Below are 21,435 nucleotides of genomic sequence, written 5' to 3'. Positions count from 1 at the left end.
TAAGTTCTAATTAATGTTCAACAACCTACAATCTTCTATAGTTGTTGTCCCCTGCGCAGAAAACAGCACGTAGGTTGTGAATCCAATATCTTGAGGCTGTAATAAACTCTTAGCGAGGAACTGATATTGTGTAAATAATTAAATCTTGAATTATTTTGTACGGGATGCCTCTCGCTTTTTATTAGGAGAATACGAGAAACTGCAGAATTATATTCCACTTTATGAATCACAAATAATTTCCAATATTCACACTTCATGGAAGCAAAACAATGAACTGCGTGCTTGCATAATTACTGTCGAATTGTTCTTAGTTACACATCCAAATAACCAGAGCTTGCTGATTACGTCCTTAACGGATACCGACCAAGGCCGACAACATGTCTGTCTTCTGAAACTGCCGAACGAGATCTGATCTTACAACCGAACCACTTCGCCCGCCATCCAGCTTAGGCGTGATCCGAAGATTTCCGAAGTGCTTCGTCTGCCTTTTCATTTAGCAACAGTTTACTATTCTGCTGGTTATTAACACATTTGAAATAGTGGAAAGATAGCCTGCTATTGAGAGATGCTTTTGTATGAAACGCAAGTTAATTCACTGTTTTGTTTCTCTAATATTAATACCTGAAGTTTATCATATTGGTGCGCAACTCCCGAACGCAGCAGCCAATCGCGGAAAAGGACCACAGTTTAGGCGGTCTTTCTCACGATACCCGTACCGAACAAACTGTCACCGGTACTTCACACCACGTTGCTTCATCTTCCCACTGCTGTCTTCTCAGCTGCCCTAAGAAGAGCTTCTCGCAGCTGAATGTGATGGCTGTAAAGCAAGAAACCCGTATAGCCAGGATCCCGTACCCTCTGACTTCCATCTGCTTCCCCCAATGAAGGATGCACTCCACGGCAAGCGATCTGTATGGATGGCGGGGCCGTTATTGAAGCAGCGAGACGTAGGCTCCGACGTCGACCAGCAGAGCGCCACCATGCGGGCACCACAGGCCTTCCCATTAACGCCGTCGCATTGAACGTAGATTTATGTTGAAAAATATGGTTTTGTAGCCAGAAGAGTGAGGAATGACAAGGTGTATTGGAATCCTGAATAAAACCAACCTGCTTTCAGAACAAAAAAGTGTTACGTTACTTACTGAACGCCTCTCGCGGGTAAGCCAGTAATGCTGTTACATCAAATCAGGCGGCGTCGAGGCATTTAGGCAAATGATACTCTATGAGGAATAGAAGAGTCGTGGTATTAGTATAGATAAAAAAAATGGCGATAACCGAACTAGAGAGGATATAATACACAAACTGACAACAGCAACAAATGCATTTCCCGAAGGGAGAAATTTGTTAGTATAAATTTGTATTAGAAAGTCGTTCCTGGACTGTTGACTTTTATGCAAGTGAAACGTGGACGCCTAAACAGTATACACAAGAAGGAAATAGAAGCTTTTGAAATGTGGTACTACAGAATAATGGTCAAATAAAGAGGTGCACAAGAATAGACGAGAATATTTTATTCGCCATTCAGTATTTTTCATACAGTTGGCTTCTTCAAAGTTTACAGTTGTCAAGTTTTATTCAGTATTCAATTAAGATTTCATTCTTTTTGTTGTTGTCTTCAGTTCAGAGACTGGTTTGATGCAGCTCTCCATGCTACTCTATCCTGTGCAAGCTTCATCATCTCCAAGTGCCTACTGCAACCTACATCCTTGTGAATCTGCTAAGTGTATTCATCTCTTGGTCTCCCTCTACGATTTTTACCCTCCATGCTTCCCTCCAATACTAAATTGGTCATCCCTTGACGCCCCAGAACGTGTCCCACCAACCGATCCCTTCTTCTAGTCAAAATGTCCCACAAATTCCTCTTCTTCCCAGTTCTATTCAGTGCCTCCTCATTAGTTATATGATCTACCCATCTAATCTTCAGCATTGTTCTGTAGCACCACATTTCGAAAGCTTCTATTCTCTTATTGTCCAAACTATTTATCGTCCATGTTTCACTCCCATACATGGCTACACCTCATACAAATACTTCCAGAAACGACTTCCTGATACTCAAATCTATACTCGATGTTAACAAATTTCTCTTCTTCAGGAACGCTTTCCTTGCCATTGCCAGTCTCATTTCCTAATCTAATTCCCTCAGCATCGCCCGATTTAATTCGACTACATTCCATTATCCTCGATTTGCTTTTGTTGATGATCATCTTATATCCTCCTTTCAAGACACTGCCCATTCAAGTCTACAAATGCTACAAAAGTAGGTTTGTCTTTCATTCATCTATCTTCTAAGATTAGTCGTAGGGTCAGTATTGCCTCGTGTGTTCCAACATTTCTACAGAATCCAAACTGATTCTCCCCGACGTCGGCTTCTACTAGTTTTTCAATTCGTCTGTAAAGAATTCGTGTCAGTATTTTGCAGCCGTGACCTATTAAACTGATACTTCGGTAATTTTCACACCTGTCAACACCTGCTTTCTTTGGGATTGGAATTATTATATTCTTCTTGAAGTCTGAGGTTATTTTGCCTGTCTCATACATCTTGCTCACCAGATGGTAGAGTTCTGTGAGGGCTGGCTCTGCCAAGGCTGTCAGTAGTTCTAATGGAGTGTTGTCTACTCCCGGGGCCTTGTTTCGACTTAGATCTTTCAGTGTTCTGTCAAACTCTTCACGCAGATTATATCTCCCATTTCATCTTCATCTACATCCTCTTCCATTTCCATAATATTGTCCTCAAGTACATTGCCCTTGTATAGACCCTCTATATACTCCTTCCACCTTTCTGCTTTTCCTTCTTTGCTTAGAACTGGGTTTCCATCAAAGCTCTTGATATTCATTCAAGTGGTTCTCTTATCTCCAAAGGCCTCTTTTATTTTCCTGTAGGCAGTATCTATCTTACCCCTAGTGAGATAAGCATCTACATCCTTACATTTGTCCTCTAGCCATCCCTGCTTAGCCATTTTGCACTTCATGTCGATCACATTTTTGAGACGTTCGTATTCCTTTTTGCCTGCTTCATTTACTGCATTTTTATATTTTCTCCTTTCATCAATTAAATTCAATATTTCTTCTATTACCCAAGGATTTCTACTAGCCCTCGTCTTTTTACCTGCTTGATCCTCTGCAGCCTTCACTATTTGATCTCTCAAAGGTACCCATTCTTCTTCTACTGTATTTCTTTCCAACGTTCTTGTCAATCGTTCTTTAATGCTCTCTCTGAAACTCTCTACAACCTCTGGTTCTTTCAGTTTATCCAGGTCCCATCTACTTAAATTCCCACCTTTTTCCAGTTTCTTCAGTTTCAATCTGCAGTTCATAACCAATAGATTGTGGTCAGAATCTACATCTGCCCCAGGAAATGTCTTACAATTTAATACCTGGTTCCTAAATCTCTGTCTTACCATTATATAATCTATCTGAAACCTGTCAGTATCTCCAGGCTTCTTCCATGTATACAACAGCCTCCTTTCATGATTCTTGAACCAAGTGTTAGCTATGATTAAGTTATGGTATGTGCAAAATTCTGCCAGGCGGCTTCCTTTTTCATTCCTTACCCCATTCCATATTCACCTACTACTTTTCCACTTTTCCTTCTCTTCCTTTTACTACTGTCGAATTCCAGCCCCCCATGACTATTAAATTTTCGTCTCCCTTTACTATCTGAATACTTTCTTTTATCTCACCATACATTTCATCAATGTCTTCGTCATCTGCGGAGATAATTGGCATATAAACATGTACTACTGTGGTAGGCGTGGGCTTCTTGTCTATCTTTGCTACAATAATGCATTCACTATGCTGTTTGTAGTAGCTTACTCGCACTCCTATTTTTTTATTCATTATTAAACCTGCTCCTGCAATACCCCTATTTGATTTTGTATTTATAACCCTGTATTCACCTGACCAAAAGTCTTGTTCCTCCTGCCCACTGTACCTAACGTTGAGCTATCCATTTCCCTTTTTCGAATTTTCTAACCTACCTGCCCGATTGAGGGACCTGACATTTCACGATCCAATCGGTAGAACGCCAGTGCTGTGTCTCCTGAGAAGTCCCCGCCCGTAGATCCGAATGAGGGATTATTTTACCTCCGGAATATTTTACCCAAGAGGACGCCATCATTATTTACCCATACAGTAAAGCTGCATGTCATCGGGAAAAATTATGGCTGTAGTTTCCCCCTTGCTTTCAGCCGTTCGCAGTAGCAGCACAGCAAGGCCATTTTGGTTGATGTTACAAGGCCAGATCAGTCCATCATCCAGACTGTTGCCCCCTGCAACTACTAAAAGGTTGCTGCCCCTCTTCAGGAACCACACATTTGTCTGGCCTCTCAACAGATAGCCCTCCGTTGCGGATATCTGTATTGCTGAAGCACTCAAGCCTCCCCAACCTTGGTCCATGGTTCACTGGCGGTGGAGTGGGGGGTGGGGAGGGGGGGTGGTAAGTACAGTGAATTCGCATAGTCAACTATACAGGGTTATTACAAATGATTGAAGCGATTTCACAGCTCTACAATAACTTTATTATTTGAGATATTTTCACAATGCTTTGCACACACATACAAAAACTCAAAAAGTTTTTTTTAGGCATTCACAAATGTTCGATATGTGCCCCTTTAGTGATTCGGCAGACATCAAGCCGATAATCAAGTTCCTCCCACACTCGGCACAGCATGTCCCCATCAATGAGTTCGAAAGCATCGTTGATGCGAGGCTCGCAGTTCTGGCACGTTTCTTGGTAGAGGAGGTTTAAGCACTGAATCTTTCACATAACCCCATCACTTCATCACTGAAAACAAGTTTCGCACTGAACGCATCCTCTTCCATGAGCTGTTGCAACCGCGGCGAAAATTCAAAGCGTTTGACTTTGTCATCGGGTGTTAGGGCTTGTAGCAATTGTAAACGGTAAGGCTTCTGCTTTAGCCTTTTCCGTAAGATTTTCCAAACCGTCGGCTGTGGTACGTTTAGCTCCCTGCTTGCTTTATTCGTCGACTTCCGCGGGCTACGCGTGAAACTTGCCCGCACGCGTTCAACCGTTTCTTCGCTCACTGCAGGCCGACCCGTTGATTTCCCCTTACAGAGGCATCCAGAAGCCTTAAACTGCGCATTCCATCGCCGAATGGAGTTAGCAGTTGGTGGATCTTTGTTGAACTTCGTCCTGAAGTGTCGTTGCACTGTTATGACTGACTGATGTGACTGCATTTCAAGCATGACATACGCTTTCTCGACTCCTGTCGCCATTTTGTCTCACTGTGCTCTCGAGCGCTCTGGCGGCAGAAACCTGAAGTGCGGCTTCAGCCGAACAAAACTTTATGAGTTTTTCTACGTATCTGTAGTGTGTCGTGACCATATGTCAATGAATGGAGGTACAGTGAATTTATGAAATCGCTTCAATCATTTGTAATAGCCCTGTATTTATACCAGTGTGAACGGTGTCACAGCTTAACATGGATACTGGTTCGATGCACATTCACACTTTTTTGCTACTATGCGAACCTTGACACTTAATACACTGTGTACTAAAGTGAGAAAAGTCATGGAATAGCATTATGCACATATGCAGATGGCGGTAGTATTGCGGACACAAGGGTAGTTGATTGGTTAATTTGAGGATGAGGAGCAAATAGCGAGGTCATCGGTCCCATCGGATGAGGGAAATATGTTATACATTTGTGTCAGCGCTTTTTCCAATCCCCGAAACACTTCAACTCGATCTTCGGAATAGTATATATCTCTCCCAGCGATGTGTTGTTAACCTTACCTATGCTTGCAGAACGAAGGATCTTCATGGTTTATGGTTTTTGGGGACAGAAAAAGGTCACATGGGGCCATGCATGGCGCATATGGAGGCTGTGGAATTACTACAGAATTGCTTTTGGTCAAAAGTTCACGAACGGGTAACGAATGTGAGCAGGTGCATTATCGTGATCCAAATGTCAGGACATGTTTCGCCCCAATCCGGACTTTTTTCGGAATACTTAACGAAAACTGCGTTAAACTTGTAGAGAGTACTCCTCATAGTTTGTTCGACCTTGTGGCAAGAACTCATGGTGCACTTTGACGTTAATATCGAAGGACACGTTGAGCGTAACTATCATATTTGACCGCATTTTTGGATGTTTTTTCTGTCATGGTGATCCAGAATGCTTTCACTTTGATGTTTGTCCCTTAGTTTCGAATTCAGATACGTAAACCTATGTTTCAACTGTTACCAGACATTTCAACATCGCTGCATCGTTGTTGAATTAAACAATCGATTCCTGAGCAACTAGAATTCGCCACCGTTTTTGTTCGAAATTCAGCAATTGTGGAACATCCGAAAAATTTCATGGCATGAGGCAACTGGAATGCCGTGTCATCAGCGACTTCTCCGAATATGATTCGATGATAGTCCATAATCATTCCTTTCACTGTTTTCCACAATTTCGTAAGTTGGTGATGTACTGGGCATCATCATCTACGTCTTCACGACCTGCGAAACGCGTATATCCCTCATGAACCCTTGTTTTACTCATTTCATATTGGCTAAAAGCAATATGTAGCGTGATAATCTAAAACTTTGCTCTTTATGGCAAAATTGAATGCAAATTATTTGATCAATTTAAATACAAAATTAATAACTGCCGATACTAATCAAAGCACATGTAAATTTTCGGACAAAATTCCCGTTAATTTTTTGAACACACTAAGTGTAAAATATTTGTTTTTCGCTGAACATAGGCATCTGACCGACACCAACCGTCTTGTTTGTCAATAAATTACCTTTAATTCAGCTTTAGCCAGTTTTTGAAGCGCAATGACGTTCTTCAAACGTTACCACCCATAGTTAGATAAAATTTTCTGATATGGACTTTTTCATCACAATTCAGTGATTTAAAGATACCGACGACAGTAGAAGAACAGTTTGGTAGAACGAAGTCACTTTATTGAACTCCTATTCCAGTTACAAATTTTCGAATCTCATGAGTAACATACCTGATGCTTAGCGCTGCTCATGATTTTCCTTGTCATATTATGATATTTAGGTTCGATTCACTGTTTCTCACGGCTTACTAGCAGAGATTTTTGTCGAAGCAGTGACAAAAGCTTTCCCAGACACTATAAATCCAGGCGCAATAACATAACAATCTCAGTACTTGTTTCTATGATTCTCTTCACTATAAATGGTAGGCATAAAGTTGTGCTATCCACTTGTAAAATCATCTTTTTGTGTGTCTTGTTTAAAGCCCGACCTGCTTTGAGAATTAGGTAAAGAACATAGCCGTGTAATGACCGTCACCTGCTTCTTCCTCGTAACGTGTATCCTTTGAAAACTGCATCTTACTTTAAAAAAAGTCATAGCATACAATCCCTTCATTTTTTGTTTCGTAGTAGGTAAAACTGCCACTTTACAGTAACTGGCAGTAACTTTCTTTGGCATTAAACGGACAATTTCGACTATTCATAAGCCCCACTCCTACGTTCCTTTGGTATGTAGGCGATGTTTTTGTGCGTATGGAAAGCAGTTGGTGGTACCAACTGGTCAAATGGCGACGTATTCTGGTTCCCTATGACAACAAAAGTATTGCATCCTTATGGATAAAAATCAGATATTGTTGTATTTATGCATGTATTTTAAACTCTTTCGTATTGTTACGAGAACAAAAAAAAAAAAGATTCTCAGCTTTGCAGAGCGGAACTGTATTTTTGGACAAGGATTTAGGAGTGTCTACATCTACTTCAATACTCCGCAAGCTATCTTATGTTACGGTGGCGCAGAGTTGGGGGGAAAGGCGGAGAGGGATGAGATGGAGATTCTGAAAGGAGGTATAAACTGTCACTGAAGCACATGTACTGCACTTTATTTTTTCTTTCTAATTGGTTTGTAAAGGCCGGGCTATAAGTTTTAATCGTCTGCGGAGTTCATGAATTCCTGCACCGTTATCTCCGCTGCTAGCAACTGCACAGACAAATTACGGTACGTAGTATTAACATCTAGGTGTTGGAGTTTTTCGGAAGAATATATTTTTTCCTATTAGGAAAAAATGGAAAAGAGGGAACTGGATAACCGTATCTTTGCTTCCTCATCAGCCAGCTTTCGAGTCACTAGAGGCTCGTTATCAGAGGTGGTTATTAAATAAGTAATTGTAAAGCCTCTGTAAGTACATGCCGCACTTGTATGCTTTATAATCAACATTTATGACTACTAGCTTCACGCTTGCACATTCATGAATATCCCCTTCCCTATATGGGTCTCGTCGAGGGCTAAGAGTGCTGTTCAGAGGCAATGAATGGCCTGAGATACCAATCTAATATGTTCGGATCCTTAATACTGTGTTAAGATACTTTTCTCCGTGAAGCTTATTGATCTGCTATGAATCCATAACGATCTGAGTATTGCGTATGTGATAATTAGATATTTAGAATATGGTTTGTATATAATATGTCCTTATGGCAATCATGTTAGAATATTCAACATGCTCACACCCGCTGGATAGTTTTTAGGTTGGTGCTATGGGAAGTTCCTTGTACGAGAACGCCGGACAGTCACACGTTGTGTAGAGTAGCGGATGGCGGAAATGGCTCCATGTACGGCCGAGTGGGAGGACTTTGTGGAAGATGGCGCCGGTTGGTCAGAGCCAATATTAGCGGGGACCGGTTCCAGGCACTGGGCAGTTTCGCCGTTGTTGCGTGCAGGTTCCTTTTTGCGGAGCTGACCCAGCAGAGGCTGATGACACCGCTACGGCGGCCAACGGTGGCGGAGTCCGGCCTCATTGGTATTGAGGGGACAGCTGGCGGCAGCGTCGGCGTTAGGGGCAGGGCAAGCGATGCACGGCTGCGACTTCCGGCGGCTGTGAGGAAGGTGTGGTGTGATGAGGGGAGGGGAGGGGAGGGGAGGGGCATTGTCTCCGGCGGCAGACGCGGCCGCTTCCGGACCCTCGCCGGAAAGCGCCGCGCTGACTAACGCCAGGAGCCTCCGGAAGGTCGCAGGTGCCTGGAAGAAGGGGCGCTCCTGTGGTCCACTGATGGGTCCTAACAACACAGGAAACATCGAGAGATATGACTTACATTACATTGAGACACCGCCCAGAGTAAAGGCCGCCTCCCAGCCACCGCTCCTGCTCCTCATTTGTTGATGTTGCTGACGATGAGGCCTCTCGGAGAGCTAAAGTAGCAGACATGAAATGTTTTCGCAGTTGCAGGTCTCTAGAAGAGCGTAGCGTTCCAAAAGATTGGAAACAGGCACAGGTCATCCCCGTTTTCAATAAGGGACGTCGAACAGATGTGCAGAACTATAGACCTATATCTCTAACGTCGATCAGTTGTAGAATTTTGGATATTATGTTCGAGTATAATGACTTTTCTGGAGACTAGAAATCTACTCTGTAGGAATCAGCATGGGTTTCGAAAAAGACGATCGTGTGAAACCCAGCTCGCGCTATTCGCCCACGAGACTCAGAGGGCCATAGACAAGGGTACCCAGGTAGATGCCATGTTTCCTGACTTCCGCAAGGCTTTCGATACAGTTCCCCACAGTCGTTTAATGAACAAATTAAGAGCATATTGACTATCAGACCAATTGTGTGATTGGATTGAAGAGCTCCTAGATAACAGAATGCAGCATGCCATTCTCAATGGAGAGAAGTCTTCCGAAATAAGAGTGATTTCAGGTGTGCCGCAGAGGAGTGTCGTAGGACCGTTGCTGTTCACAATATACATAAATGACCTTGTGGAGGACATCGGAAGTTCACTGAGGCTTTTTGCGGATGATGCTGTGGTATATCGAGAGGTTGTAACAATGGAAAATTGTACTGAAATGCAGGAGGATCTGCAGCGAATTGACGCATGGTGCAGGGAATGGCAATTGAATCTCAATGTAGACAAGTGTAATGTGCTGCGAATACATAGAAAGAAAGATTCTTTATCATTTAGCTGCAATATAGCAGGTCAGCAACTGGAAGCAGTTAATTCCATAAATTATCTGGGAGAAGGCATTAGGAGTGATTTAAAATGGAATGATCATATAAAGTTGATCGTCGGTAAAGCAGATGCTAGACTGAGATTCATTGGAAGAATCCTAAGGAAATGCAATCCGAAAACAAAGGAAGTAGGTTACAGTACACTTGTTCGCCCACTGCGTGAATACTGCTCACCAGATAGGGTTGATAGAAGAGAGAGAGAAGATCCAACGGAGAGCAGCGCGCTTCGTTATAGGGTCATTTAGTAATCACGAAAGCGTTATGGAGATGATAGATAAACTCCAGTGGAAGACTCTGCATGAGAGACGCTCAGTAGCTCGGCACGGGCTTTTGTTGAATTTTCGAGAACATAACTTCACCGAGGAGTCAAGCAGTATATTGCTCCATCCTACGTATAACTCGCGAAGAGACCATGAGGATAAAATCAGAGAGATTAGAGCCCACACAGAGGCATACCGACAACTTTCTTTCCACGAACAATAAGAGACTGGAATAGAAAGGAGAACCGATAGAGGTACTCAAAGTACCCTCCGCCACACACCGTCAGGTGGCTTGCGGAGTATGGATGTAGATGTAGATGGACAAGTATCAGCTTTATAATGGAATGACGGCTATGAAAATTTGTGCCGGACCGGACTCGAGCCCGGATTTCCCGGTTATCGCGAGCGGTCACCTTACCGTTAGGCTATCCAAAACTTCCACATGTCGTCAGCCATGTGTTTACAACCTGCACTCGTACATTCATTATGTATATTTCCGTACAGGGGAGATATTTTAACTAAAAGTCGCTTGGCTGGTGTCCGCGGAAATGATACAGTATTCTAGTGCCAGTGTTGTTCAGAATTGCACCACAAGTCAGAAGGAAGAGGCACTGCGGCGACTACAGCCGTTTTGAAATGTATTCGCAGTTGGGAGTACGTACAACCATCAGCTGTGTAATGGAATGACGACAGTGAAAATTTGTGCCGGACCGGCATGTCCGAAGGAACATTGCATCGGAATTCTGAACAACAAAGGCACAGCTGTTTATATTTATTCGCCGACACCAGGCAAGAGACTTTCAATCAAAAGTCTTCCCTGTACTTCCATACATAATGAATGTACGAGTGCAGGTTGCAGACACATAGTTGACAAAATATTGAAGTTTGGGTCTGGCAGTGATTGTGCTCGGATAGTCTAACGGTAAGACAACTGCTCGCGGTAAGCGGAAAGGCGAGATTTGAGTCCTTGTCCAACACAAATTTTCACTGTCGTCATTCCATTATACGGCTGATGGTTGCCCTCATTCTCATTTGCGAGTTCATTTAATGCATTTCATAACTGTTGTAGTCTCTGCAGTGTCTGTTCGTTCCGGCGTGGATGCGTGTCCGAAGGAACATTGCGTCGTAATTCTGAACAACACAGGCATTGCAATACTGTATATAGTAACAGACTGTTAGAGCTCTTAGCAGAAGGCCTCATCAGAATAATAGTAAGACTTCCAAAAATCTTTATTTGCTACCTCACCAATATGACAGGTGCCATAAGCAACCACATTACGTGGATTAAAACTCTCCAACCCAGCAGCAGCAGGAGCACTACTACCAGTTCTTACAACGGCGACAGTAAACCAACCGTTACCATGACGCAATATCATTGTTTACAGTACTAAAGTTAAAATTACAGCCCAAAAATACTTGAGGACCATCAAGGATCGCAACTCCTTTCAGTTTATTTTTTGGGAAACAGACTACAGCGCCACTCTTCGTTTCTGTGTTTATATTTGGCTGCCGTTAGGTGCAGAAATATTGACTGGGCGTATAAAATCCGGTGTCTATGTGGGTATTGGCGGATGTATCTGCGGATATCGGCAATAACAATTAGTTTATAGTTAGGGGTTAAGAGTATGAACATTGTAAATATTACGATTTTCGTCTTTTTAGCATTACAAGAGACAAGCGATCTACAATAACGTGTTTACTATTATCCATTAGGGACCGAATGCCTCTATATCGACTTGAATACACAGTGCACTGTGAATGGTAGATACGTTGTCGACATCTGCGACGGCTTAAGGTGGCAACATGGCCATTTTACCGAGTATCCAAGCGAGTAAGGTGACGTGGTTAGCGCACTGGACTCGCATTTGGAAGTGCAACAGTTCAAATCCATTTCCGACCATCCAGATTTAGATTTTCCATGATTTCCTAAATGCAAATGCTGGAGTGGTTCTTTTGAAAGAGCACGGCCTATTACTTTTCCCGTCCTTTCCTAATCGGAGCCCGTGCTCGGTTCCTAATGACCTCGTTGCCGACGGGACAGTAAGCTCTAATCCTGCTTAACGATTTTCCGAACAATTGCACATAAATTCTGCTTCGATTGTACCTGCAGCTGGCTTACGTCAGAGTCATCAGTGTTTACATTAGTAGAGGACACTTACGTAGTTATTGGAAGCCGCTAAATAGCAAACCGAAGCCCGTTCTCCATAAATTAGAATCTTCACTTTGTGCTCCGACTCATCTTTATCACATACGACATATATATCAGTGATCTTATTAATGCTGCGCGACACTTATTACATTGAGAAGGGTAGCACGCTAAAATGATTTAACATTATGGTGAGTTTGATGATGATGAGTCCCATACTTCTTTACAGAGCGTAGGGGAGCGACGCGGGAGAACCGCGCCGCCTTACTAGGCAAGGTCCTAGTGGAGGTGGTAATGGGGATGAATGATGATGATGAAGACGACACACTAACACCCAGTCATCTCGAGGCAGAAGCTAGAACGCTACCGCGAGACCACGAGGAGTTTTTAACAGAGTGCAAATGTGATGATTTGTAACACAACTTGCTTTGACTTTGCCATTCTGCAGAAAAATACAGAAAATTTCTTTCAGTGATTATGACAGAAAGTTGTGAGATACGTACTATCCAGACATGGCACAAGCCTATCAGTGGAACTCCAGGGTAAAGTGGTTTACAAAATTTTAATATGTGAAGATGCAGACGTGGTTGCAGACACGGAAGTTGGGGATGCAGAGCATTTTCTTATCCGTGAGACCTCAGATAACTGGTATATTTCATAATGGGACGGACAGAACTGACCTTGTGTTCTAAGACAATAGCTACACTGAAATCACCGTTATTTGTGATGGTCCCCGGCACATAAAAAAAAGGATGTGTGATCACCACGGACAATAATGCATGCTCCGCAACATGCTCACATGCTCGCCACAAGGTCCATAAGGAGTTCTTGTGGTCGAATGTTTCATTCCTGCACCATCACGGTTGACAACTGCTTTATGTGGATGCATCGTACACATTGTATGGAGAAGTGGCCTACAGAACGGTGGGACAACTGTCATCAGGCCCTCAACTAAGGGGGGGGATATAGCCGGGGTATCCGCCCCGGTCAGCAATTTCATGGAGCGCCAAATTCATATTCTTAAAGAAATAAACCTTGTCTCACAAAGCACCCAGCGCATGAAGGTCTGTCGATTATTCATATTATTTTGAAACGCGTCTCTGTGGGTTTTGAACATTTTTGAACACATTCTAAGTTGATTTCTGAACAGATCATAAGGCCTACTGCACGTGATGTCTCTGCCAAGAGAATCCACTCCGCACCTAGAAATAAAAAACTTGCCCGCAGAAAAAATGGGGGCTATAAGAGCTGAGCCGAATAAACCCGAACGGGTGAACGCCAATCGCTGTTGATTTAATGTGGTTGTTGGGGTGTGTGAATGATTAGCGTTGTTATAATTAGTAGCGAAATCCATAGATTCACATTACCAGAGTGGAAATAAACGACTAACAGGAACAACAGGTAAGAACGATTGCGTATTATCTTCTCCCTGTATCCTAGAAAATGAGTTCTTGACCGAAAATCTTCGTCAGATCGCTACAGTTCTAAGGGCCAATCCTACAGTCCCTCGTTAGCAGCAGCTTTAAGTTACCTTCTCGGAATAACGCGGAAAACGCGTTATACGAACACATAATAACGCCTTACCGAAGAATAAACGAGGAACAACTAAACCGGTGATTCTAGGAGGGTTAGTGAAGTAAACGGAAGAATAAGTTTTAACAGAGGTAGGAACAGTTACAGAATTAGTGATGACAAGATTGTTTGTTAAGAGGAAGGGGAAGAAATGGGGACATCACACAAATTATATCAAAGAATATGACGATTCCAAATTTACATAAAAATTTCGTACACCACTTTTCGATCTCATGCTTGAGAAACTGGAGCGTATGAATGGAATGTGGAGCAATTTCCTAACATAAATCTTTTTGCTTGTAGTAGGCCTAATTGGCAGTTGATACTGGTATGTCATGAATCATATTCTACCGTGTTATTTATGTAAATGAGGTAGATAAAAATGACCATTTGTGCCAAAACAGCCTCACTTATTTGGCGTTTGTTACAATTGCTGCAACATTAGAAAGGCGTATTTCATTTTATCTAGCAGACAGTGACAAAATAGTCGTAATCATATCGAGAAACCACGCCAGTCCCGTATACTATTCGTATTAACAGCTCTTTCAGTATTAGGCAACGACGTTTTGATTTTTCATGTAGCAAAACCACTTTGACGAATTTTGATGACGTGTAAAGCTGTAGAAAGATAAGAGGACAAAAAAAATGCTGGAACCTAAGTATTGAAGAAATGTGTACTATCTTGCTTGTCTCTTGTCTTTACTGCTTTTGTGTTCCTATATTTAATTTTATGTCACACAAAAGAGAAAATTATTAGCTAATAGGCAATAAAGAGTGCAAATTTTCTGAAGAGTTGTTATTCTCCCGATCACAAATAATCCCACTCAGTATTAACTGTGAGTTCTTTTTTAAGGAGGGTGGAATGTCAAACCGGCCGATTGGGGGCAGGAGATGCACCACAGGATATTTTGATTTCTGCTGTCCTCAATGTAGGTTTGATAGCTTCCATTACGAAATATAAACATTTGATTCCACATAGCGATATATAGTGATATGCGACAGAAGAATGCTGGGTGAAGAGTCATGGCACTACACTTTGGCACACTTAACACCAAATAACATGTCTTACATTTCCTCAAACATATATGTTTATAATACATACAATACGAACTCTTCATAAAGATATGCGCTATAAAATGAACATATTTTTGGAAAATAATTTTTTTTAAATTTTTGACGCCCTATCTCAAACGCTAGAAGGGATAGGGATGGAGAGGGTGGGCCACTATCCTCGTTTTGCCCTGGTTCGGAAATATCTTATATCCGGCGCTGACTGTCATTGTAGGAAAGCTAGACAGGAGCAGAAATGTTTAGCGAGCAAGTTAACACAATAAACTGAAGACTTATGTAACTTGTACTTATCCAAGTGAATGAAGACTTGTTACAAATAACACAGCAAGAAACAGGGTCCAGCTGTATCAGAGTCAACAAGGATGAAGCATGAATGAAGGAGTCGTAGCATAGTGGCCCCAGGCATAAGTGAGCTGAGCGGCTGCCCCCAGGTGCCTTATATTATGGTGGAGAGGGCACTCGAAGGACAGAGGCTCTACTGGAGGTGTGACTCAGTGAACACATACTATTGGGTCCACCAGATCCTGGATGACCACTATCAGCAACAGATGGGAACTTGCATTCCGTTACCAACCTTGATACACTTTGGGGTAGTATTGGTACACGACAGCACACTCCTTCCACCCAAACTGCCCCACCACTGTTGTGTAGTGTAGATGAGTAAACAATGGGGGGGGGGGGGGGAAGGGGGGGGGAGGCTGGATGCAGGTGGCAATGAGGAAACAGGAGCCGAAATTGAGGCTAATGCTGAGCTCCCACCCACTCCCTGGTATACACCCCGAGCCCGCCCAGGAACACCAGCTGAAAAACAGGCCACATACCCACATCCTGAGGTGGAGCAGCAAAACAAAGACAGAGACATCTCAGTGACTGCAAAGGGACCTGAGGTGGCATGTGGGACAGCTGCCAGGAAGAGGCCAATGGCCCAGGGCCCATAAGAGCCGGGTGCAGCGAGGGCTGCAGCATCCAGTCAGGCACCAAATCTGAAAGAACCAAGCCTGTGGCAGGATCATGCAGATCACAAGGATGAATTAGATTCTGATGGTGTTGCAGCAATCCTCTTGCTCCTGCAGGAGAAACATAGAAGGTCCAATACATCATACAATCGTGCCTTCCTCCCAGTGCCTCTGTCCATCATAAAATCAGTAAAAGACTGAATTGCTAGTTAGATACTTTGCCTGTCCAGACGAAGTTGGCATCACCTGCCGGGGCAGGTGCAGCAGCATAAGCAAGGTGTGGTGGGGCCGTCCTTGTAGCAACTGCGCTGGCAATGGTCTGTCATGTAGGTGGGAGCAACAGGAAGACAAGAAGAGCAACAGAGCATGATCCCTTGTGTGGGAGACTTGAAGTTTGTCCATCTGTTGCTTAAATGTTTGGACAAACCATTCAGCTTCGCCACTGGATTGCAGATGGAACGGTGCTCTCATGATGTGGGTGATGCTGGAGCCAGTGCAAAACTTTTCAAATTTGGTGGCAACAGTTTGAGGTCTGTTGTCTGTCACAATCCCTTCAAACTACCCCTTCTCATCATTAGATGTTGTGTATGACTTTGTACAGAATCGTAAGGAGAGTGAGCTACATAGTGGTGCAGCAGCTATCATCGTAAGAGAGCTAAACAGGAGCAGAAAAGATTAATGAACAAGTCAACACAACGAACAGAAGATTTACTTAACTTTTATTTCTCCAAGTGAACAAAGACTCATTACAAATAATGCAGCAAGAAACACAGTCCAACTATCTCAGAGTCGACAAGGATGAAGCACAAACAAATGAGTCATAGTGTAGTGGCTCTGGGCGCAAGTGGGCTAAACAGCTGGTACCAGCCATCTTACGTTGTAGTGGCAGATGTTGCTTGATGAACAGAGCTACTGGAGGTGTGCCTCAATGGATGTGCACCGCTGAGACTGCCAGACCCCACATGACTGCTATTGGCATCAGATGAAAACTTGCTATTCCATTACCAACCTAGGTATGCCATGTGATGGTATCGATACGTGATACCACAGTGGACAAGCTGCAATTCATCTCTGAAGCATGTCCCACACTTACTCAATTAAACTTAAGTCAGATAAATAGCAGACCATCCCATTTGCTGAATATCGTCTCATTCCAAGAGCTCCTTCAGCTGCACTTTCCTATCTATCATGCATTGCCATCCATAAAAATGAAATCTTGTACCCCTGAAAATACACACTTGAGGAAGGAGTAAAGTGCCACTCTTTTAACACTGACCAATAAGTGTACTGTATTCAAAGATTTGGAAGTCAGTTCACCTGTGCAACATTTTGCTTCCCCACACCACAATGCTTGGAACATCAAAACTATCATGCTTGACAATGTTCCATGGTACATTACATGTTCCCGCCTTTTCCCACATGGAGGTACATCCAGAATCACTGCTCAAACTGAATCTTCTCTCATCTGAGAAGAGCACACTACCCCACTCCTCACTGGCCCAGTCTCTATATTCTTGGGACTATTGTAAGCACTATGCTGCCGATGTGCGGGTGTCAGTGGAACACAACATACTGGTTGTCAGGTAGAGACTAGCCTCATGCAGTCCTTGTGCCACTCTGGAAGGTGAGACTGCATCTTTTGCAGTCCTCTTAAATGTGGTTGCAATTGCACTAGCTGTTGACATGGGCCTCTTCTTGCCTGTTGTTGAACATAAAGACACCTGCTGCTGTAGTTGGCCATGGCTGACCACAACCTCTCCTTCAGAAGCAGTGCCTGTGGTTCAGAAAATTCTCCATGAAAGTGAAACACTACTTTGAGAGATACCAAACTCCAAAGCTAAATTTCATGACACTTCATCCTTAATCCAGTTTCCTGATAGACTTCCATCACAGAAATATTGTAGGTCCTATTGCAGTGGCTGTCGGATGTAATGTTCCCCTTTGAAATATAGATGTTCATTCAGATTCAGATTTGTTGTTATCTTGAAACTCTGAATTGTTGCACCTGTAATTGAGTATTCTTCTTAGATTGTGCAGGTGCAGTTCGATTGATTTCATCCTCTCTGCAGTTGTGCCTCAGCTGGAAACTTAGAATCTTCAAGCAATTTCAAATGTATAGGAAGGAGTACTCTATACTACTTCTTCTAATGAATAATTACACTGTATCCCAGCATACAACATTAGAACAGGTGATTGTAGGAAACACTGTTTGTCCATTCAGTTTGGTATCCAGACATCAGACACTGACATTACATGAATGACAGATAGCGTATTTTTATGAACTTCTGTTGTTCACTGTGATGCCACTAGCACTGTCATGGCACAGTTATCCACTAGCACACCTAACTACTCCAAATGACACTGAATCATGAAACAAATGCAAAGCCCAACAGGTGATCCAATCACCATCCCATCTTAACATTTGCCATCCACCCATATCACATCACAAGTAAAAGCAAATGGCAAAAATCCTCCAAACAGTTTTCAGTTCTTAACTGTTTAATAAATGGTTTCGACAACTGCCATCATATGTCGGCTAGGTAGACATAGTGTTACACAACACACTACTGGGGTAATATGGTACTCCTCAACTCAATGATTTCAGATAGTGAATGATCTTGTGAAAAATTTAATATTGTAAATAAGACTGCTTAAACATTTCACAATTGTAGATGGAAACTGAATAATCGTGGTGGTTTTTCCTTGTGTGCATCTGGTGGTTCTGTGTTGGCAAAGGTACCAGACAACTTTAAACTGAATAAATCAAAGAGGAAAATGTGCGTATACATCAGTGTTCATATTTTGCAAGCCAGTGTTAAGTGAGTGGTAGATGGTAATTTGTACAACTCCTGGTTGTTCGCTTTCCTATTCCACATTGAAATGGAAGAAGTTAAAATGATTGCCTGTGTACCTCTGTTAAGTGTATACACTTCTTATTGTGTTAACACATATATGTTTGTCCCCTATGCAAATTTTATGATAGAGGCAGTAGAAGCACTTAAGAGTGTCTGCTTAACACTAATGAGATAGGTTCTAAACTTACGCAAAACTGACAATGACTGTTTCAACCAGTGACTAAGTAACATGGTTCTTTAATTAAATTTGTATATGTTATGTTTTCATATCATCATTTCATTATCTATCCTTTTGTATTCTGTTCCAGCCATCGGTGTGGCATAACAGATGAAGATCTGAATCGTCGGTGGAGTCATCCCAGTCAGCATTTACATCCCATCATATATCACACCAAGGTATTTATTTTTCATCATTTGTAATTTTGAGTCTGTCAGTTTTAAGCACATTGTTAGTATGCATTCATATTCTACAGATTAGATGCAAGGTCTCCCAGACAAGGAACTATTCTTTTATTGTAATTATATAGGGTGAATCAGAACTCCACCAACATATTTTCAGAGGTTTTTTTTTTTTCAGGAATACTTTCTGGATATTTTGATGTCAGGGACCCACTGTTTCTGGTGGCTTATTACACAGTGATAATGTCATTTTGATTTATTCAGTTTGTTACCATAATCACCCTCATTCCTGTGAAAATACATTCACATCAGTGAAAAAGAATCTTAACAACCAGTCACCAAATGTACAATGAAAAACATGGAGTAATGCAACAACCCTCAGACAGGTGCAAAAATTCTGTGGTGTGGTTGTCATCACCGTGTGAACAGCTCGGCACAGCATCATTGTGCCATCTTCCCATGGCATTCAGTGAACTCTTACATGAGGAGTATATAGGCCAGATCTTCATCAGTAAACCTCTCTATACTGCTTTGTATCACTGTCAATGCAACACTTCATACTATCAAAGAAGCAAACCCAAGACAGAAGTGAGCAATACTGAATGCAAGCTTGAGGGCAAAGTGTAAAGTGGGCATTACTATTATCAGCAGCAAGTACTGTGAGTGAATGGAACAAGTTTGTATCCAAACAAAGCACACACAGCACATACCATCAACAAATGTGCTGTTGTGTTCTATTTTCAGGTCAATATAGATACAAAGGTAACCGGGGCAAGAAAACAAACAAAATGCAATAACTTTGTAATGAGTCCCTGGTACCAAAATACTCAGAAGGTATCCTTAAACAACCTATGAAAGTTTTTTGTAGACATTCTCAATCTGTAGAAATCCTCAATCAGAAGAGAGTCAACAGCAATAGCAGTGCATCAACAGTCAATATAAAACACCCAGAGTACTAATAAAAGTGAGCTATTAGTATTTCATCCTAAACCTGAAGGAAATAAACAAGAAAGAGTTTGCAAATCAAAATTAAAGCATTGTTTATGCTGAAAGAGAAAGAGGAAGAGAGAAGGAGCAAGAAGAGCTGTTTATCAACAGGAGGAAAAAAAATTAAGTACCAATCATGCACCAGCCTCAGATAATAATAACCAGTGCAAATACATCACACACACACACACACACAAAACATAACACACTAAAAGGTAAATGATGTAGAGTAACAAAATTTTGTGAATACATTTGTCTAGGTAATTTGTAAGTAATTAAATTGCAAGATCACAGGTTAATGTAAGTACAAGATAAGCCATTGCAAATGTAAATGCTGGTACATTAATAACTGGTAGAACAACCAGAATGTTGAATGCAAGCATTCAAATGTACATGCATTGTGTTGTGCAGGTGGGATGTCAGGTTGTGTGATGGAGTTCTATGTCTGTTGCACTTGGTCATTCAATACAGGGATGGTTAATGCTGTCTTTGGATGATCTGGAGTTGTCATCCAAGGATGGCCTATATGTGCTTGATTGAAGACAGATCCGGTGATTGAGCAGGTGTGGCAATATGTTGACACACTTAGAGAATATTGGGTTACAACAGTGGTATGTGGGTGAGAGTTATCTTGTTGAAAACCTCCCCCCGGAATGCAGTTCCAAATGGCAGCACAACATTCCAAATCACCAGGCTGATGTAATAATTTGCAGTCAGGGTGCATGGGATAACCACGAGAGTGCTTCTGGTGTTATACAAAATCACACGCCAATCCATAACTCCACATATAGGTCCAGTGTTTCTAGCACACAGACAGGTTGGTTGCAAGCCCTCAGTGGCCTCATCCTAACTGACACACAGCCATCACTGGCTCCGAGGCAGAACCAGCTTTCAACAGAAAACACAACAGACCTCCACCCTCCTGGAAGTAATGATTTCCAACAGCTTGTTGTGTCATTGTGGTGCCAACTGCTGCCTGCTACAGATGCAGTATGATGTGCCAGAGCCATACATCACACACAGTTGTCTTCCCTCTCAGTAATACCACATGACCATCTGGTGTCTGATCTTCTCGTGACCGTACATTCTCGTGACCAGCACTACCAGCATTCATGTACAGTGGGTACATTCCCACAATGTCTTTCTGCAATACTGCAGAAGGAACATCCAGGTTCTCATAGCCCTATTACATGACCTCGTTCAAACTCGGTGAGATGTTGATGATGGAGTTTTTGT

At 42.4% G+C, this 21,435-nt stretch overlaps 1 protein-coding gene across 4 annotated transcripts in view; it reads left to right on the top strand.

The window, feature by feature from the left end:
* LOC126190999 (cytosolic carboxypeptidase 1-like) overlaps positions 1-21,435 on the top strand; it is a 519,277-nt gene that overhangs the window by 431,122 nt on the left and 66,720 nt on the right. For all 4 annotated transcript variants that reach the window (XM_049931676.1, XM_049931675.1, XM_049931679.1 and 1 more), the window contains exon 19: positions 19,122-19,209. In XM_049931676.1, coding sequence (XP_049787633.1) covers positions 19,122-19,209 — 88 coding nt within the window. The remainder of the gene's footprint in view (positions 1-19,121; positions 19,210-21,435) is intronic.

The sequence above is a fragment of the Schistocerca cancellata genome, chromosome 6, assembly GCF_023864275.1.
Source record: "Schistocerca cancellata isolate TAMUIC-IGC-003103 chromosome 6, iqSchCanc2.1, whole genome shotgun sequence".
NCBI classification, from domain to species: Eukaryota; Metazoa; Arthropoda; class Insecta; order Orthoptera; family Acrididae; genus Schistocerca; species Schistocerca cancellata.
Note: the sequence above shows the minus strand (reverse complement) of the source record. Positions and strands in the feature narration are given on the sequence as shown.